The sequence below is a fragment of the Esox lucius genome, chromosome 1, assembly GCF_011004845.1.
Source record: "Esox lucius isolate fEsoLuc1 chromosome 1, fEsoLuc1.pri, whole genome shotgun sequence".
NCBI lineage: Eukaryota > Metazoa > Chordata > Actinopteri > Esociformes > Esocidae > Esox > Esox lucius.
This window is the reverse complement of record NC_047569.1, coordinates 21,970,833-21,992,431: the sequence shown is the minus strand read 5'-3', so window position 1 is coordinate 21,992,431 and position 21,599 is coordinate 21,970,833. Positions and strand designations below refer to the sequence as shown.

Genomic DNA, 21,599 nt, shown 5'->3' with positions numbered 1-21,599 from the left:
TGGCCAGGCCCCAGGAATCAGGGAGTCAGGACCAGGCTAAGGGGAGAGAAAAGGGGAACAAGAAAGAGAGGGTGGGATATCATCGAGGAAAGAAAGAGCTAAATAAAATCGGTGGCAAAAGGAACGTTTGTGTATTTGTAGGGTGTGGGGGGTGGGGGGGGGGGGGGTACAGGGTTTGTGGTGGGAATAAGTGTTAATATCTTTGGAAGAGTGGTAGTGTGAGGTAAGACGTGTCCCCTGTGATTTTACATCCATCCAAGTCTGATAACTTCAGTGTTCAAATGTTGAGGTTGGATCGATAAGAAGAAAATAGACAGTTTAAGACTGGGTCAGACCGCATGTGGTTAGCCTTCCTCCTAGCATCACTGTAGCAATCCTGTCATGTATTTAACACAGGGCTGAAGGGGCCCAGTCCACCCACATTATCAAATGATTTGTTTCACCCTATGTAGACAAACCTATCCCCGAGGAACCATTGCTGATCCATTTCAGATAAGGAATTTGAATCATTACTTAAAAGTTGAATGTATTTCCCAAGTTTAGGTTTCCACCTATAGTCGTGCTTTTTTTTATTTTTTATTTGTACTAAACCTGAGAATGCGTGTGTTTGTGAGAGTGACGTGCTCACCTCCGCGGCCCTCCAGTCCCAGGCTGGTGTGTGTTTGAGGCCCCATCCCTTTCCTCCCTCTCCCAGTGTTTTATGGGCTGTGTGCTGTGGTGCGGTGACCTCCCTCTCACCCCGGTGCCACCCAGCCGGTGCGGGATCCAGGCGTGCTCGGCCCCTGCCAAAACCCCACTGCGCCACATCTGCTATCCATAAACGCCAGCCACTCTCGCTCTCCCTCGCCCACACCGCCTAGCTCAGCCTCTCTCGCACTCCTCCATTTCTTCCTCTCTCTTTCTTCCTCTGCAGCTCTTATTCTCATTTTGCCAACTCTGTAGATCCCTTTTCCATTCTCACTTTCTTTCTCTTTCTCTCTGGCTTTATTCGTTTCAACACCCCCGGACGGGGTCGTCTCTTATCTCTGTCTTTTGCTGTTCCCTCTGTCCCCCACTTTATCCGCATCCAACGGAAAAAATCTCTTACCCATTATATCTTCAGTGGGAGCCAGCTAAGTGTGGTGGCAGGGAACTGGGAACCACAGGACATTCCTGCAGCGAACAGAGCAGGCTTAGTCAGTCAGTCAGTCACACCAGGCAACGTTATTTAACTCCTTCTGACCATAGCCAACACCCACCGCTGCCAAACACACATTTCACTAATTATCGGCTGGACTCAACCGCTTTACCACGTCACAGTAAACAACTGAACGTTTCTCTGGTTCATATTGATATTAGTGTCATGGTGCACATAGTTTAAGCCATCTACAGACAGATTCTCTATAGGTGGGGAATTGGGTCCCCTCTTCTAATCACTAACAGCTAACCAGATACACTACACCCACCCATTTAGGTTTACCCAAGATGGGGTCATACTTGCGTACCTATAGGAAAGCAGAAAGGAAGAACTGGAGTGGCTCAACTGAGTGGAAAATCTGTTTTTTCTCCAGCTGTGGCGTCTTCTGTGGGCATGTTTTGTTGTGTGGTTGTCCAATGTCAAATGTTAGAATTTGAAAATGTTCCAAGGAATTATTTTAGTTGTATGGATGAACGTGATGTAAAGAAGATACATGTTATATGATTACTAGTATATTTTTAAGAAGTATAAAAAAATTGATGTGTCAAACAATTTAAAACAGAGAAAATAGCAGGAGCTTGATATTGCCAGTGGAATCTGACTGAATCAATATAATCTTGTTGACTAGAACACCTGTTGTTAGGACAGAGAAATTAACTAGTCATTTTATTAAAGATCAATGGGAAAGGTTTGAAGTTAGAATGGTTGATCTGTCCTAAATCCTGCATCAACCAAAAGAAGGTGCCATCAACAATGCTTTGCCAGAACACCTTTTAACTTCTATTTTGTCAAATGTTGCCCTCTGCTAAAAGATGCAGCTGAGAAAGATTACTTCTGTTGACAAATCCCACAACAACCAATTACAAATGTTGACATAGGCTACTTGGACTTGATCAAACACTTTCTCATCACAGCATCCTTAACAAAAGCAAGCAGGCAGTCTGCAGTGATGCTGGTAAGCTGCCTTGAATCAGAGTTGGGAGTTGTCTTTGAGGCAGATCCTGAACTGAAGTCAGAAATGCATATGATTGGTTGATCCAATTCTGAAATCACTCATTTGAAGTTTAATTGTACAAACCCGATTCCAAAAAAGTTGGGACACTGTACAAATTGTGAGTAAAAAAGGAATGGAATAATTTACAAATCTCATAAACTTATATTTAATTCACAATAGAATATAGATAACATATCGAATGATGAAAGTGAGACATTTTGTAATGTCATGCCAAATATTGGCTCATTTTGGATTTCATGAGAGCTACACATTCCATAAAAGTTGGGACAGGTAGCAATAAGAGGCCAGAAAAGTTAAATGTTCAGATAAGGAACAGCTGGAGGACCAATTTGCAACTTATTATGCCAATTGGCAACATGATTGGGTTTAAAAAGAGCCTCTCAGAGTGGCAGTGTCTCTCAGAAGTCAAGATGGGCAGAGGATCACCAATACCCCCAATGCTGTGGCGAAAAATAGTGGAGCAATATCAGAAAGGAGTTTCTCAGAGAAAAATTGCAAAGAGTTTAAAGTTATCATCATCTACAGTACGTAATATCATCCAAAGATTCAGAGAATCTGGAACAATCTCTGTGCGTAAGGGTCAAGGCCGGAAAACCATACTGGATGCCGTGATCTTCGGGCCCTCAGACGGCACTGCATCACATAAAGGAATGATACTGTAATGGAAATCACAACATGGGCTCAGGAATACTTCCAGAAAACATTGTCGGTGAACACAATCCACCGTGCCATTCGCCGTTGCTGGCTAAAACTCAATAGGTCAAAAAAGAAGCCGTATCTTTTGAAATGGACTGTGGAAAAGTGGAAAAGTGTTCTGTGGTCAGATTAATCAAAATTTGAAGTTCATTTTGGAAAACTGGGACGCCATGTCATCCGGACTAAAGAAGACAAGGACAACCCAAGTTGTTATCAGCGCTCAGTTCAGAAGCCTGCATCTCTGATGGTATGGGGTTGCATGAGTGCGTGTGGCATGGGCAGCCTACACATCTGGAAAGGCATTTGGCGCATCATAAAGAGGAAGGTGCGACAAAGAAGACCTAAGACAGTTGAGCAACTAGAAGCCTGTATTAGACAAGAATGGGACATTCCTATTCATAAACTTGAGCAACTTGTCTCCTCAGTCCCCAGACGTTTGCAATCTGTAATAAAAAGAAGAGGGGATGCCACAGAGTGGTAAACATGGCCTTGTCCCAACTTTTTTGAGATGTGTTGATGCCATGAAATTTAAAATCAACTTATTTTTCCCTTAAAGTGATACATTTTCTCAGTTTAAACATTTGATATGTCATCTATGTTGTATTCTGAATAAAATGTTGAAATTTGAAACTTCCACATCATTGCATTCTGTTTTTATTCACAATTGTACAGTGTCCCAACCTTTTTGGAATCGGGTTTGTAGAACGGTTAGGGTTCGGTAAAGGTTAGGGTTTAGAGCAAGGACTAAGCTTGGTTAATGTCTGCCTAAAGCATTTAACCTGTTTCAAATGCATGATCCGTCCTTTCCAGTGATTCAACCAAACAAATTAATTTATGCCTTTAGGGCAGATCTGCTTTATTTGACGTCTGACATGTTTGAGTAAGGGAACTTCCATTGTGCCTTTGAATTCATCTATTCACAAACCTCTCCCTCCTTCTGCTCAAGGTGTGTTCATCCTTCTTGACTGTCTCTCCATCTATTGGGGCCTTTACTCTTTTTTTATAACTTCAATTTTAAAACACCTTACTTTGAACTCTGGATGATGTTGTAGGTTGACTAAATACTATATGTAATTCAGCCAAATTACATTCGTTATCAAATTTATTAATAATTAATTAATATAAATTCCACAACCTCACTTTTAAAAATGCACACCTATTAATTGAAATGCATTCCAGGTGACTTTCTAATGAAGCTGGTTGAGTGAATGTCAAGAGTGTGCAAAGCTGTCAATGCTTCAATGCCAAAGGTGGGTACTTTGAAGAATCTACACTATGAAATATATTTTGATCTGTTGAACACTTTTTAGGTTGCTACAAAATATTTCCGTGTGTTATCTTACATCTTTGATGTCTTCACTATTATTTTACAAAGAGTAAAATAGTCAAACTAAAGATGTGCCCTTGAATGAGTTGGTGTGTCCAAATTTATGACTGGTACCGTACATAATCCAAACTCTTTTAGGCCTATTAGGAGAAAATACTTATTTCACTTTTTATTCCTTCGACTTTTGCACTGTACTGTATGTGTCTTGTTATTTGTAATGTTTTTAATCATGACATTAGGTACTTTTGAAGACCATTTTCAGTCTCCCTACACATACTCTGGCTTTCTACAAGGAAGTTTGTGATGATTAGCTTAGCACCTGTGTCACAGTATGACTACCTGAGTGAGACTGGTCAACCATCCGCTAAGTGGGAGCGCTCTATGCCTGTCTCTTTATAGACCAACAAGATCCACATCACCTCCCTTCAATAATATTGTACTGTCCTTTGGTTACAAGGGAGTTACGTACCAGCGGTCTGAATGCAGATAGAGTACTTGACCTAACTAAATGTCCAAAATCAGTAAGTGTGCATTCCACCTTATTGCCACAGATTGCAATATTGAACACCTGTGTCCTCTGTAGCCTACAAAATGCACAATGGAAATAATAGTCCAAAGTATTGTTAAATCAAAAAAGCGGTTCAATGTAATTTGCAGGGTGACTAAATAACATTTTACTGTGAAGGAAATAACCTTTTACTGACCATCCGATATCACCTGAGACATGGCAGGGAAGAGGAGGAGATACAGTTTATAGAATCTGACCATCACTTGATATTCGGTCCACTCGTTAAAAACTTTGGTGAATAGTCTTGTAAATCTAGATGTTTATTTGGGCTTCTACTGGACATGACGGTTGATTTACTGATATGATGACATTTGCGTCCACGCTTTCCTCGTACTTGCACAATGGGCTCTTTTTAAGGGGATGGGCACAGTGCCCGCTCACAATTTTTTTTAATGTCCTATCTTTGACAAAGGGTAAAGTCTAAACTCTGATAGTGACATGTTCTACTTTTGGGGTACAGAAAACTATATCGAGGTCAGATGTTTAATCAGTGACATAATTGTAAAAAATTCTGATTTCTACATCCATTGTGCTATCTGGTTCCCTGTCTTATCTGTACTACATGTGGGGGTGGAGTTATGGGTATTAGGGGAGGGGTTGGGATCGAATTGAGAAGGATCCTGGTAGAAGCTGCATTGGTGATTGGGCAATTTGTGCAGTCATTAAAATCTCAAAGTGTATTAATTTCTCCTAACATGTTTGGTTGTTATTGAGGATGCCTTTACAGGATACTTCAACAAAATTTCAAAACAACACATTGGTTTCCTTACCCTGTTAGCAGTCTATGTACAGGTTTTGACAGGTCTCATGCTTTGATTTCCTTTTCCTGGCACTGTTAAAAGATATTGCGTGAAAAGTGAGAATATAATTATCATGACTTGAATGAGATTTGTTTTACAAATACAGGAAAACCCTGGTACCTGTATACAGTATTTTCTTCACATAGAGTATCATGTTTCATGTTCATGTTCGTGTTCTTTGTTGACATTCGCAGTAAACTCCAGACACTTTTACATGATATAGAAGCTAATAGCATTCTTTTGTACATATTTGAAAAGCATTTGTGCCACACACGTTGTTAGGGGGCTTTCCTATCTTGTTCCATTAATCATAGTTTTTTTTGTCACATTTCGCTTTTCCCTTTTTTATTTGTTGCTTCTAGATTTATTTCTTTTTTAGTGTAAAAAATTAAAACACCTCCTGCTTTCATTTGTTGCAAAAGATATCTAAAGATCTTACAAATAAATGATATATTTAAATAAATAAATACACTGAGAATGTTTCACTGGTCAATAATCAAAAACAGAAGGGACAATAAATTTTTAACTTGACCAGATTAATCAGGTTAATCAGTATTGAATGCCCTCGCGCCACTCTATGAGTTTAAAAAAACAAAGCAGAAAGAAGATTGTTTTAGTAAAACTGTTCAAGGCTCCATGGTTGCCCCCCAAGGAAATTAAGAGGCATTACTTTTGTGTGATTGTTTTATAATTATTTTTTGGTACTTTTTCCCTCTTTAATCAAATTCACAGCACAATAAATGTACACAGTGAACTTTTGATTCCCTCCATTTCTTGGACTGGATTCCTCTTCTCCAAACCCAAGTTTTCACCTTCTCGTTTCCCAGACATATTGGCATGCCCCTGTGATGCAGTCCCAACAGATCCCCCGGATGAATCATGGGGCTGCAAGCATGCAAGAGCGCAGTTTTATGATAAATATCACAATTCATAAATCACTGTTTCTCAGAGGAGCACAAAGCATGGGATGGAGAGGGATGTAAAACTGTTGAGCGTTGGGGATCCAGAGAGAAAACAACAGAGGGGTCATGCTCTCTGCGTGTGAGTCTGACTGGTGGTGAGAGGGGGGCTTCAGGTCGGGGAGAGACCACCAGGGAGTAGCAGGGGGAGCTGAGGGGTAGTGTGTACTATGTAGGGGTCTGAGACCATGGTTACTGCAGAGCTTTCAGCCAAGTTTAAACCTTATCAGTTTAGTAAAAAAATTATAAAAGCGTCAACATACAGTATATTTACCACATTTTTTACATCAAATTGAAATATGCAAAGGAGTAACATCGTAAATAGTGTCTTTAATTCACCTTTTACAATACCATTAAATTGTTTAAATGCACCTAAAATATCCTGTTTAAAACAAATCAACACATCAATTTTAACCACTGATGAATAGGTCTGTTTTTTAGTCAAATATGTTGTTTCTTTGATAAGTGGCTCCAACATTTTCCCTTGATCTAATCTGACATACTGGTACTACCTAAAATGGTGCTGGTGCCATCAGTCATTTCTGCTCTATCTTTGAATCTCAATTGACATTGCCTTAGTTGCTGTTGCATTTTATATAGTTGCAGTGGCTGCTGTTGACCATTACTGTATTAACACAAGATTATTGACCATTCCTTGATATCAACACAGAAATCATTGTCAAGTGTTTTGTTGTCGGTCACTAGTTGTTTCTCAAAACCTTAACATTTCAGAAACGTACAGTAGATTGCATAAGTACAGAGTCCCAGAGCGGTGATGTGGTCTAAGACACAAAATCCCAATACATCTGTGTAATTGCCACATGTTCAAATCCCGGTCGCAGCAATAGTTCTTGACTACAAAATCAAAAGCGCCCAGAAAATCTTGGCTAGATAGCCATTTCTGCTGTAGCAAAGATCAGGGATTTTCCATTCATACCCTATGAGTTCCGGAGACTGATGGTTCTGTTCTACCTCATCATTAATGGCACCTTCCACGTGTAAATAAGTCAGATTTCAGGGTAGTATTGAAAAAATTCCGTAAGACTAGTCTCAAAATCCAGTGTTGAGTTAGAGGGGCATAGATCGTAGAAACAATCAGGAAATATGGTAACACCAGTATTATATTAGTGCCTTGTGCATATAGGATCCATGTTGGGAAACATTTGGAATAGGGGTTTATTCGTTTTCCAGACCTCTCCTCGTTCCCCCCAGACGTGTCCTGTTTTTGTTTAAGCACCAAACTACCACACCTTATTCAATTAGTCAACATATCAAACATTTGATTACAAGAATCAGGGGTGTAAAAATGGTTTAGGTTAACATGTTGACCCATGCTGAGATCTACCATCACAACTTAATACTGTTGCCAATTTAAAATCACCTATCATCGCCGGCATCCAAAGCTTAATTATAAACTCAGCAACGCTTAGTGTTACAAAATGCCCAACATGCTACACATCTACCAACTGCTGCCGCGTTAAATGGAACTCAGAACCGCTCCCAGGTCTTTAGTTGACAGTGCTTGAAACTCTGTATCTGACAGAGGGACCATACATTATAGTCTTCATGTTTGACTACAGGAAAATGTGTATGGCTCATTCAGAACATAAGTGATTTCAGTTCCATCCACTCTAACAGTCACTGCAACAACAAAACTTTCCTCATACACTGTTGCCATCTAGTGGCCAGTAAATGAACAAACTGGACCACAAGGACATTTTCTTGTGGCATGAAATAAACACAACAACTGATAGTCTAATTGTTTTTATTTAATACAAATGACAATGCAGCTCTTGATGTGAACATGTCATTGTCACAGTCCAAGCAAATGCATCTCTGCACACCATCCCCTGAAGCACAGAGCACTGTTAATCCATGTCAAAATCATCCGGCACTTGAGTCCCTTCCCCCTTGACCCAGGGCAGAGGTCGAGGCACATGGGGGTCATATGTCCAGCGAGGGTAGACTCTCTTATAGAGGTTCATCATGACAGTATCCTGAGACTTCAACTGGCTGTCAAACACACACTTCATGTGTCCATGAGTACCTGGAAAATATACCCAAATCCCCATGTAGGTAAGGCAATCATACAAATGTCCAGTGAAGGAAATAACTTGTTTCAGGTCAATGAAAATGATTCAAGAAGGTTAAGTTACCTAGAGCCTCCTTGATGTGTCCTCTCCGGCCCCACTTGGTTCTCAGTTCAACAGGCTTGAACCACAAGATGTCATCTTCAGGGAAAGAGTATAGATTATGGTTTAAAACAAGATAATGAACATCATAGGGAGGTCAGAGACATTTCTTTCTTCTGCAATTCAGTATTATGACTGATGGACATACCTATTTACTCTATAGTACACAACCTTTATAGAGACTATAAAGGGCATAGACTACCTTTTGGGACAGACTGAAAAGCTCTATGTACTGTAAGGAAACAAAATACTCAATGCCCCCTCCTCACCCCTGTTAAAGAACATGTATCGGACGACAGCGGAACGGCGGTTGATCTTGAAGGGGTGCCCACTCAACACGATTCTTTTCAGTACCACCCGCTGGGGGTCACAGCTCAGCAGAGTGCCTGTCCCTACAAGGTCCTGCATGCCTGTGGAAAGAACACAGGAGGTACCAGCTCAAATCCAGAGAGCTGGGCAAGAGAGATCCCAGAGAGCTGGGCAAGAGAGATCCCAGAGAGCTGGGCAAGAGAGATCCCAGAGAGCGGGGCAAGAGAGATCCCAGAGAGCTGGGCAAGAGAGATCCCAGAGAGCTGGGCAAGAGAGATCCCAGAGAGCTGGGCAAGAGAGATCCCAGAGAGCTGGGCAAGAGAGATCCCAGAGAGCTGGGCAAGAGAGATCCCAGAGAGCTGGGCAAGAGAGATCCCAGAGAGCTGGGCAAGAGAGATCCCAGAGAGCTGGGCAAGAGAGATCCCAGAGAGCGGGGCAAGAGAGATCCCAGAGAGCTGGGCAAGAGAGATCCCAGAGAGCTGGGCAAGAGAGATCCCAGAGAGCTGGGCAAGAGAGATCCCAGAGAGCTGGGCAAGAGAGACCTCAGAGAGCTGGGCAAGAGAGATCCCAGAGAGCTGGGCAAGAGAGATCCCAGAGAGCTGGGCAGAAGAGAATCCAGAGCCTTACCATTCTCCCTCTGTTTGAAGACCATTACCCCAGCAGTGGGGAATGTGATGGGAGCATATACAGAAACCACAGTGGGGGCGTCATGCTGAAGGAAACGCTCCAACTTGTGCTTGTCGGCTGGGGAGAGAACCAATCAAAGGTTAGAATACCCAAAACCTTCCACTGAATGTAGATGTGAAGCAGACGAAACACACTGGTACTACATGCTTTGTTAATGCTCATGTGGTGAATGGTAACCAGAATCACACTAGAATCCAAGACTCCAGTCAACACAGATGTTCTACACTTTCACAGTGAAACCAGGTTGCCCTACCTGATGTGTGCTGGGAGAATATGGGGCAGGCCCTGAATCTCCTGAAGCCACAGTGGAATATCAGCTCCTCTTTAGACTTGACAGGCTCTGTGTTACTGGGGTGTCTCCTCACCAGCATGTGCATCACTGACATCTAATTAGACGAGATGGAAAGACTCCTAAATGTTAGGCGGAATGTCTAAAAAATTTTATCCAACATATTTTACAGCTAAAATGTGAACAATTCTTAACTAAGACAGCAATATCAAAAACATTTCCCTTCAGGTCCCTACCTTCTGTTCATGTGGCAGTAAGGACACCAGCACCAAAGGCCTGCCTGCCTGTACAGACTCCATCACAGCAGGGGGAACATCCACGACATGGAGAGTCACATACCAGCCCACCTGGAGGACACATCAGAGCAGGGTTATTGGGGGGAGGGTTGCAGTGGACGGGATGATACAGGAGGTCACCCACACAGCATCTCACCAGGGCCCCCTGATCCTCCTGGGCAGCCTCAGCGAGTACGCGGCGTCGGGTTCTCTCAAAGCTCTGGAACTGGAAGATACGTGAGTAGTCCACAGGCAGGTTCTCCATGGGATCCCAAGGGGACGAGCGGAAACTCTTCAGCCCCCTGTAGCGCTGGAACCTGAGCACACAGGAAATGAGCCACGTCAATGTATAGCGAAGTAATAACGACGGGACAGTCTTCCTGGAAAGTGGTTTGGGCGTCAGCGGCTCTGAGGCATTGTCTATTACATATTACCAGATGTTTCAGACATGTCTGGTGCATTCCTGCCCGATTGGCCTGTCCCTGGAGGGCTGCTAAAGGAAATGTTAGACCGTTGACTGCTCTGGCCCTTTGTCCAGAGGTCATAAAAAGGTCAATGGCTGGAAAGCAAAAAAGGATATCATATACTGCTTGGCCGTTTTCCAAAATATAAAATCACTGTATGTGAGCCATGGATCTACTGTGGACTTGGCAGGTCCTTAATACGGATCAGTGGAGTGGTTACGCTTCGACATGCTCCTCTGTGATGTAGCCTACATTAAGATCAAATATGTACACAATATTGTTTTCTTATTTTGCAAACACTTATCCAGAGCTATTTTTGTGAAACTAGGCTACATTATGGTGCATTGCAAAACAATTCTAAACTAGATGTATACCTACTGAAATTTAGAAGCAAATGAGTTTCAGTAAATGATCTGCGCCTATAAACTTTCCGCAGAGCTGTCAAGCGCTCTGACATCCTATGGAAACGGACATCATCTGCATGGTATTTGCTGAGACATTTCAAACTTCGGCCTCAAAATCCCTTATTCGGACTGGAAACATGATTTTAGAATTTAAATATTGTGCAAAAAGATTGTTGTCTATAAAAATAATTGCAATCTGGGTCAAATATAAATAAGTATTGCGATCGGTCTAAGGAACAGTTTCTTTCCGTCTACTGTAACCCTGCTTAACTCTGTGACTCAGGACTCTGAACTCTATGACCCATCACTAAACATACCCCACACCTCTCAGGCACCACTCCCTTTGTACTACTCTGACACTGCCTTGTACAGCCTGATAATGGATGTTTTCAGTTGTTACAGGCACGTCTACCTTGGGAACATCACCGCTGCCATCTCTGCATGTAAGTTGCACATGCTACCTTACTCCTTCATCTAGAATGCCATTTAGAATTGCTATTTGCACTCGCACAACTATTATCCCACTTGTAACATACACTATACTTAATACTTGGAATTTTAGTATCACCATTTGTACTGCATTTGCCTTCATTGCACATCCAGAGATTCCACTTTTAATACACATACTTATTATTAAAAAATCATACAATTTGGGAGGCTTGAGTCATTTACTATTTTTAGGGCCTTCCTCTGAAACTACCTTGTGAAGAGGTCTCATCATTGAGGGCAAAGGTTTTGGCAATTCAAGATGTAATGGCCATGACCTTACCTGGTCTTAGCTGATTTGTCTAGAGGTGTGTCCACCTCATCTGGAAACATCTCATTAGATCGAGCCTCCCGGTAGCGTTTTAACCCCTCCCCTTCCTCCACCTCATCTATGTGCTCATCATAGCGCTGGTCAGCTCCACCCTTGTCTGATGTGGTAAGCAGCTCTTCCTCCTCCTCATCCTCTTCCTCTGAGCCAAAACCTGAGGCAGTATCCTAAAACAAACAGTAAAGGACAGAATATTTTTACTGCAGAGCTTATGTCAGTTAACCCAGAACTAAAGTCCAGTTCTTTCTGCAGTGTGTCAACAAGAGATTTCTTCAGAGCTACAGACGACAGCATGTCATGTCAACTACAGCAGAGCTTCAGACGACAGCATGTCATGTCAACTACAGCAGAGCTTCAGACGACAGCATGTCATGTCAACTACAGCAGAGCTTCAGACGACAGCATGTCATGTCAACTACAGCAGAGCTTCAGACGACAGCATGTCATGTCAACTACAGCAGAGCTTCAGACGACAGCATGTCATGTCAACTACAGCAGAGCTTCAGACGACAGCATGTCATGTCAACTACAGCAGAGCTTCAGACGACAGCATGTCATGTCAACTACAGCAGAGCTTCAGACGACAGCATGTCATGTCAACTACAGCAGAGCTTCAGACGACAGCATGTCATGTCAACTACAGCAGAGCTTCAGACGACAGCATGTCATGTCAACTATAGCAGTATTTCCTCTGGGACCACCAGCTGCTCCATTTCAGTTTCAACCCTAAACTTGCACACCCAATTCACTAATCAAGGGCTGGATGATTAGATAAATTCAATCAGAGGTGCTAGCACTGGATTGGATCAAATAAATGCAATGGCTGGGGACCCCTGAGGAGAAGACTGAGAACAAATAACGGCGGGTCTGAGGAAGGCTCAAGCCAAGGCCTTCATCCTATTTAGAAACAATTTTCTTTATAATGGGCAAACATGTTTGCCCAAGGAAGTTAGAGGAAATGTACTAGTTGTTCTTCACAGAAGAGGCATTAGAGTTAGCAAGAGATAGATGTGGGGAATCCAGTCTGCATGAGGTCCATTCACAACCTTTAGAACAATCACAGCTGCAATAATAACCATGATCATCCACAGCACCATTTCCCCCATTGTTAACATCTCCTAGATGTTGAATCCTGTGGGCTAACCCCTACATCAAACACATGCTAATAACCATTAAAGAAAATAAATGGAGCTGAACCTCTTCACCATAGAAGAATTTTCCCCCTCCTTTCAAGCAAGGCTGTTATAAATAAATGGCTGCCCCCTCCCCTGCTCCAGACAGGAAGTTGTGTCCACAGCGCAGGAAGTCAGGGAGGCTTCTCTTGGGACTTCTGCTCCAAACACTATTGTTGCCACGGTGAGCAGCCTGGCACTACAGCCCAGAGGCAGACACTGAGAAAACAAACAGCGGTCCTGTGCTGTTTCGCGCACTAACCAGAGGTCACGTATACACTGTTCTGTTCCACCCTGAACTTAAGCCCAACCACACACTAAAGCACCTGGTGTCCACCACTTCTTTTCTCAACCGTTCACCATCCTGTCTGAGCGGCTTCCTCCTGACATTCTCTGCACATCACCCCACAGAAGCTCAGACTAGGCTCGGGGGGTACTGTATACACACATCGTATCCTGGAATATTTCGAAATAGCCACAGGATGGCCTTCAATTCAGACAACACTGTTTCTTTGACGCTGAATACATATGAATATGTGTATCTAATTTAAGCAAACACCTGCAGTCATCTTGGGCGCAATGTCATTAGGTAAAGCAGATTATTTCATTCAATCTGTCCCATTCTATTTCAATATGAAGCTGATTATTTAGACAACAGCTGAGCAGGGTCACAATCAGCAGGGTCACAATGAAATCAGGATGGTGAGTCATTTGGTTTAGCTTGCTAGATAGCCAAGTGGCTGAATGAATAAAATGGGTAGTAAGAGTTTGCTTTCAAAAGTAAAAAATTAAATTAAAAAAAAGTGTGAGTCTCCCATTTCTTCCCTTCATGCTCCTGCCTTCTCACTCAGGCCTGTACACATACAGCTGGATAAAGCTGAACCCTGTCTCCCACAACTCAAGAATCAACAGCTCACCATAGAACAACGCTCTTCTACTTACACTCAGTCCTGCTTCCCTTCTTCAGAGTTTTTTATATTCCCCTGGCAACATATATATGACAGAAAAAAATCTGATGTCTATAGAGTGCCCCAGGCCATATAGTGTATTGTACTGACCAATTGAGAATCAAGGTCCTCGCCATCTATGGACTCCTCCATCATCGCATCTTCATCGTCATCATCATCATCATCAGTGCTCTCTTCCTCCTCCTTGACATTCTCATTGTCCTCATCCACAATCCATGTGGCTTGGTAGTCTGACATACCCTTGGGGACCTTCATAACACGCTTTATTTTTCTGGCTTCTGAGGAAAGTGCACAGGGATATTAAAGACATTATAAAGAAAATGTAAATACTGAATGTGTTGGCATGAAATGTAAGTCAACCCGGGCACTGGATGTCAACAACAACACTGCAACCATTCATACATCATGTATTTCAATGTAGTGTTCCTCTAGAACTCTGCCCAACCTGCGTGATGTGGGCCCCCACCCAATGCAAAAATTAAGCTCAATCGTTTGTGCTGCTATTTTTTTATACCAAAATAGGCTAAATCGTTTGTGCTGATAAAGGTTTGTTTTTGAGACTGCATTTCTTACTGATAATGACAGAGCTATAGTGGAAAGAGAGTAAAGCCAGGGCGCTATGCAGTAGGAATGCGCTATGCAAACAAACAAGATTATATTGAGTGAATGTTTTTTTGGGGGCTGAGGGTCATCAGAAAGACCTATAAAATTTTATTTAATATCTAAAGAATGACAGCAGCACAAATAAAAAATGTAACAGCACAAATGAAGCACAAACGATTGAGCTTATATTGAGTGAGTTTGAGGGGCTGAGTATCCTCAGAATGACCTATAAAATTTTCTTTAATATCTTTAAAATGGCAGCACAAACATTTTAACGGCACAAACGTTTGAGCTTATTTTGCTCAAGTTTTGCATTGGGTGGGGGGTAAACATCACGGCGGTCTCTGCCCGCCCTCCATTTACCTTCAGCCTCCAGCAGTTCAGTCTCAGTGGGCCAGGTTTGTTCTCCATCCATAGGGTCAATCACTGCCTCAGCCTGTAGACTCTCCACACGAGCTGGGTCTGCCTTCATCAGCACCCGCACTGACACCTCATCATCAACACCGGCATCCTAAAAGGCACAGAGAGAGCTTTTAGGACATACTGTCAAGGCACAGAGAGAACATTTAGGACATACTGTCAAGGCACAGAGAGAACATTTAGGACATACTGTCAAGGCACAGAGAGAACATTTAGGACATACTGTCAAGGCACAGAGAGAACATTTAGGACATACTGTCAAGGCACAGAGAGAACATTTAGGACATACTGTCAAGGCACAGAGAGAACATTTAGGACATACTGTCAAGGCACAGAGAGAACATTTAGGACATACTGTCAAGGCACAGAGAGAACATTTAGGACGTACTGTCAAGGCACAGAGAGAACATTTAGGACGTACTGTCAAGGCACAGAGAGAACATTTAGGACGTACTGTCAAGGCACAGAGAGAACATTTAGGACGTACTGTCAAGGCACAGAGAGAACATTTAGGACGTACTGTCAAGGCACAGAGAGAACATTTAGGACGTACTGTCAAGGCACAGAGAGAACATTTAGGAGGCACTGTCAAGGTGCAGAAGCAGCCTTGTTAAATTAGTTGTTTGTAAATGATGAATTCAATCGCTGCATATTTTCTGCATGACAATATCAGCCAGTGATAAGTTACAGCAGTGACACATACCTGCATGTCTACATCTCCTCCCTTTCCCGGCTTGGCAGAGCGAGGGCTTGTGATATTGAGGGGCAGAGGATCCATGGGCGCATCGATCTGACTAAGCTGGAAGTCTCCAAACCCAGCGATGTACACCAGTCTATCCACCTGCAGAGGGCGACCTCGGACATACCCAGACACACACAGAGTACCAAGGCCCGTAGAGGGTCCGCACTCTGAGCTGTTGGGCGTGTAGGAGACACGCTGGGCGAGAAGGTGAGAGCGTCGGGAGCGGAAGCCCAGCCTTCTCTGTCTCTGTGTTCCCAGGTGTCTGACCAGCAGTGCTGCATCCTGGTCTGAGTCCAGGGGGAAGAGGCGTGCCCCGGGGAAACGGACCTCAGAGATCTTGGCCAAAGTCCTCCTTGAATCCATCCGCTTCTTAACAGCCAAGTCTGAGATACCTTGACAAACCAGAGCTGGGGGCCAGAAAGATGTTGGTAAATACCAGAGATGACCATGGATACAAAGGCAGGACAAAGGTTCTACACATTTTATGTAAAGGGATCTATAAATTACATTACATAAAAAAACTGGTAGGACAAAATCCAGGGAGCAAGTTTTTTTTTTTACAGCTTGTTAGGAATCTCACCATAGGCAGGCAGCCCCTGGGCAAAGAGGCAGGAGAGGCAATATTCTCCATAGCTGTCCCAGCCTTCTGTGGACTCCAGCACAAACACCAGGCTGTCTGCTACCTTCACCACATCCAGTAAAGAATGCAAGTCAGCTAGAGGAAACAGAGATGAAGTCTGTTATAACATTCAACACACTCAGACAAAGAAATAGTGATACCTGTATTTAAACACACTGTAAATCAGTATCAGCTCATTATGTATATCGAGTGATCTCTACAGTTGTGCTCATAAGTTCACATACCCTGGCAGAAATTGTGAAATGTTGGCATTGATTTTGAAAATGACTGATCACGCAAGAAAACAAATAGTGAAACATTTAAGGATAGTGATCATATGAAGCCATTTACTATCACATACAGCTCCGGAAGAAATTAAGAGACTACTGCATCTTTTTCTTTCCAGGTCTCTTAATTCTTTCCAGAGCAGTAGTTGTTTGGCTCCTTTTTAAATCATAATGATAACCGAAATCACCCAAATGGCCCTGATCAAAAGTTTACATACCCTTGAATGTTTGGCCTTGTTACAGACACACAAGGTGACACACACAGGGAAAAATGGCAATTAAAGGTGAATTTCCCACACCTGTGGATTTTAAATTGCAATTAGTGTCGGTGTATAAATAATCAATGAGTTTGTTAGCGCACACGTGAATGCACTGAGCAGGCTAGATACTGAGCAATGGGGAGCAGAAAAGAACGGGCAAAAGATCTGCACAACAAGGTAATGGAACGTTATAAAGATGGAAAAGGATATAAAAAGATATCCAAAGCCTTGCAAATGACAGTCAGTACTGTTCAATCACTTATTAATAATTGGAAAATTCAGGGTAGACCAAGAATGTTATCAGCCAAAACTTCCAGAAAGTTTTTCGGGATACAAAGAAAAACCCACAGGCAACCTCAGGAGAAATACAGGCTGCTCTGGAAAAAGACGGTGTGGTTATTTCAAGGAGCACAAAATGATGATACTTGAACAAAAATTAGCTGCATGGTTGAGTTGCCAGAAAGAGGCCTTTACTGCGCCAATACCACAACAATGCCTGGTTACAATATGTCTGACAACACCTTGACACGCCTCAGCTTCTGGCACACTAATTTGGAGTAACGAGACCAAAATAGAGCTTTATGGTCACAGCCATAAGCACTATGTTTGGTGAGGGGTCAACAAGGCCTATAGTGAACAGAATACCATCCCCACTGTGAAGCATGGTGGTGGCTCACTGATGTTTTGGGGGTGTGTGAGCTCTAAAGGCACAGGGAATCTTGTGAAAAGATGGACTTTCCAGCATGACAATGACCCTAAGCACAAGACCAGGTTGACCCTCCAGTGGTTACAGCAGAAAAAGGTGAAGGTTCTGGAGTGGCCATCAGTCTCCAGACCTTAATATCAAACCACTCTGGGGATCTCAAACGTGCGGTTCATGCAAGACAACCAAAGACTTTGCATGACCTGGAGGCATTTTGCAGCTATACCACCTGCAAGAATGTGGCCTCAGACAACTATTACAAAAGATTGCACTCTGTTATTGATGCTAAAGGGGGCAATACACAGGGGGTAAGAACTATGGTCAGGTAAAAAAAAAAAAAGTGTTGCCATGTTTCGTTTTATGATTGTGCCATTCTGTTATGACCTACAGTCGAATGTGAATCCCATAAGAAATAAGACATGTTTTGCCTGCTCACTCATGTTTTCTTTACAAATGGCACATACAGTATATTACCAATTCTCCAAGGGTATGCAAACTTTTGAGCACAACCATATATGTTGCAGAAGCCAAATTGATGAGTTACCTGTATCAGCGCGGAAGAAGGTGAATCTTTGTTTGTAGCGAGGCATGACCAGGCCAAAGCTGTCAGGAACACCACACACACTCTGGACCTCACGCACCAGGCCGCCAGCCCCATCACACCGCAGCAGCCTCATCACAGGCTCAGTGTCCACATCTGCATGCAGGGCCACCACTGCCACCGTGTGGGGGGGGCCATCCCTGCTGCCCAGGCGACGTTTCTCTGTCAGCACCTGAACAAGACACGTATGCAGGATTACAGGGAGCTGCCGCCACACACAAGGAGTGTTTGTTTGCGTTTCTGCTTAAGGTCCTATGGGGCTATGCCGTGGTCCTCTCCATGACAGTGAGCATTAAGTCTAGCATCTCGCTCATCTCAATATATGGGGTGCTGCCTGTGGCAGTGTCATTACATTGTCAAAAGCAACAGCATCTCACCAGATCCTTCTTATTTCGTCGGAGCTGGTTGGCTTTGTGTCGTTTATCCATTTTTCTAGCCTCCTTCCTCTGTTTCTTGGTGAGTGCAGTTACAGACACTCTACCTATTGGGGATGACATCACTCAAATGTAAATTACCAACATCTGGATTAAAGGGGTGGGGGTATGGGCATGGCTGCCAACATATGCAGAGACAGAATCACAGCCGATATAAGGGGAGACTTTTAACAATGTCCTGTGGATATGATAGACTAATAGTATTAATCTTATCAGCCTTGTCACATCTGGTAGTGTGAAGTGTACTGCTTCCAAATGAAATTAAACTTAAATGCTTATGTTTTGATCAGCTACCATGTATCAAGGTTTAATTTGAAATTGTATGAGTTGTCACATAGGAGAATCCAAGCAATATTTATTCTGCATGTTTTGTCATATAAAGATTGTTTGTGAAAGCTAAAACATCATCGTCTGGGTAAAATGATTTGGAAGGTTGTTGTAGGACTTCTTTCAGTAAAAGAAACAACTCAAGTCAAAATGTTTTCCAACATTTCTATGAAATTACAGATTTGTATTTAATGGTTTATGCCTTTTGTACAAGATTAATTTGGCCTGTTAAGAGTGAATGACAGTCAGATATTCTATTAGCAGCAAGTATAGATTAGTTCCCAACCAACCAATGTACAAAATTCGGTGGGGGGTACAGTACCCGAAAAGGTCGGGAACTATTGAGATTGATGGCAAATCTGACTCTAGGCTCTGGTTTGAGTGGAACATGGAGAGTGGTTAACCCTACCACGTTTATCTTCACGTAGTTAATTAAAAGCGGTGTAATTTAAGAAGTAACACTCAGTCCGGGTAGGCTATAGGTTAAGAAATTCACATGACATTTTATACTCCCGGAATACTAATGGCTGTTACAGCCTGTATGCTGCCCTTGGAAAGTCTTTATTCAGATAGCGGTTCTGATGGGACGGGGATAGTTTGTATCAGAGGTGACAAAGTATCCATCACAATTTAAGGCACCACCCATTCAACCCAAATATGTCTTTAACAGGACAGTGCCAACCTGTTACATGGGATTTAACTGACATTTTACAACAAAGCATGGCAATTATTGCGTTCCCATAGTCAAATAAATTCGCATGTTGCCAGAACAAGCTAATATTACTTCCGAAACCGAACTTGAAGCACGTGTTCGGTTGCTCTGCAGAATAGACGTCCGGCCCATGGCTATAGAATCGTCAGTCACAAACGTACCCTTGCTCTCCCGTTCAATTTCTCCCTTCGTCCGATGTTTGCCATGTTTATGTCCTTTGTTTTTCTGTTTATATGCGCCGGCTCTATGGCCCTGCTGTTGATCTGAGCCAGCCACCATTTTCACCACGCGACTAAAACGCACGCGAACTTCGATTGCGTAGATAACTTCCGCATTTTTTGTCGCAACTTCTTCCTGGCCACCCCTTTTTGCCCGGTGTGCATTCATTGGGGTGCTTGTGCCATCTACTGTTTCTGCCGAAGTACTACTGAGTCAGCTCATGCTATCGTTTTAATTTTGTCCTAATAACATTTAAGGAAAATACATTTCTCTGCCATTCTAGGATAATTATTTGATCAATAGTTCTGAAAATGCTGGTTATTTCAACTGCAACAAGTATGGATATAATGATGAAACATTTACATTCTTACGCAATTTCACAAAAGCATCAGGTTATTAATGGAATGCTGTGCAATATCTCATGACATGTCCCTTCTGTTCAAACATCAGAGTATAGAGTGAAAGGACAAAACAGGAACCACCCTTGTGTTATATAAAATTACATGTAAAAGGATTATCATCTGAAATCCTTTTACAGAGATGCCCCTTGTCTTTAATAAACTGCACTGTCGCGTCTTTTTTTTTTTAATAAAAAAAAAACATTTTGGCATCATAAAGAAAAATAACTGACAAAGCACCTCACTATAACCCACAGTAGTTATTTATCTTTTACGTAAATACCCGCACTATGTTAACCGACGTTAATTCACAACTTGACATCTTTGTAGCGTAACATGTGCTCCGGAAGACACTGTATATCACCCTGTTTACTCCAAAAGCCTATTCCTTTGGTCGATGCTCAATTCAGTTAGCTGCCGCCAATGACTGGAATGAGTTGCATACGCCTTAAGCTGGACACACTCATCTCACTTTATTCCCTAAAAGATCAAATAAAAGAGCTGATCAGACAACTGAACCGATACAGTGTTCCTATTTGTATGTGTCCCACTCATTCATTTTCGTATTTATATACATTATTTTATATTTGTATGAATATTTTTGTATCGTACATTATTTATGTTGCTTACCTGGTTCAATAACGGTTAAATCAAATAAATACAAAATAAAATGTATACATAGCATGCCTTGAAACCTCTCTGTTCCCTTATTGGTAGGGCTGATCCTTTTGGGAGAGATTTTGAATTACTGCTTCTGTCATAACTGGTGAATACAGCACAATTTTACTTTTGTGTTTCCAAGATTACTAATAATCCACATCTACGAATGTTATACACGTGTAACTGTAGCTCATTAAATCACACGGCCATGCTGTGAAATGTTGTACCAAGGACGTGTGCTGGGAAATGTTGTTCCAAAACATGGTCACTTTTGAGTATGCAAATACAATGTCATAATTAAAATGATATGCTAAGTTTTGGTAGCTTTGATGCTACATGTGTTTAGGTCAGATGGAGTTTACAGCAATAGGGTTGTATTGGGGTTCCATAAAAATACTTGGACTAAGGACGACAATGAAAATCTCAACCTCAAAATAAACAGTGAAATATTTTACATATTCTAACAGCAATTGAATGTAAATGCCAATACGATCTTCT

General features: G+C 42.3%; 1 protein-coding gene across 2 annotated transcripts; it reads right to left on the bottom strand.

Annotated features, from left to right (window-relative positions):
- Positions 1–8,290: 8,290 nt before the first annotated feature.
- Positions 8,291–20,224, bottom strand: tsr1 (TSR1 ribosome maturation factor). 2 transcript variants are annotated; one of them, XM_020046110.3, is made up of 15 exons: positions 19,986–20,224; positions 18,729–18,832; positions 18,295–18,523; positions 16,462–16,596; positions 15,843–16,288; positions 15,083–15,230; positions 14,207–14,391; positions 11,932–12,143; positions 10,452–10,611; positions 10,256–10,366; positions 9,984–10,116; positions 9,671–9,787; positions 9,004–9,144; positions 8,699–8,773; positions 8,291–8,589 (listed from the first exon to the last, which is right to left on the bottom strand). In XM_020046110.3, exons 1-15 carry the CDS (start codon positions 20,209–20,211, stop codon positions 8,411–8,413), a joined length of 2,601 nt encoding a protein of 866 aa, XP_019901669.2. In that variant the 5' UTR covers positions 20,212–20,224; the 3' UTR covers positions 8,291–8,410. The 2 variants fall into 2 exon arrangements, with proteins under 2 accessions (XP_019901669.2, XP_010890487.2); XM_010892185.4 differs by having other exon boundaries at positions 14,207–14,394; positions 19,986–20,223.
- Positions 20,225–21,599: the final 1,375 nt, after the last annotated feature.

Excerpts from the sequence above, each read along its gene's own strand:
- tsr1 (XM_010892185.4), bottom strand. The coding sequence starts at position 20,211 with ATGAATGCACACCGGGCAAAAAGGGGTGGCCAGGAAGAAGTTGCGACA. Across the intron at positions 15,231-15,842 it reads GAGGAGATGTAGACATGCAG|GATGCCGGTGTTGATGATGA; the intron begins GTATGTGTCACT and ends TGTGCCTTTTAG. Across the intron at positions 9,145-9,670 it reads CTTCAAACAGAGGGAGAATG|GCATGCAGGACCTTGTAGGG; the intron begins GTAAGGCTCTGG and ends TTCTTTCCACAG.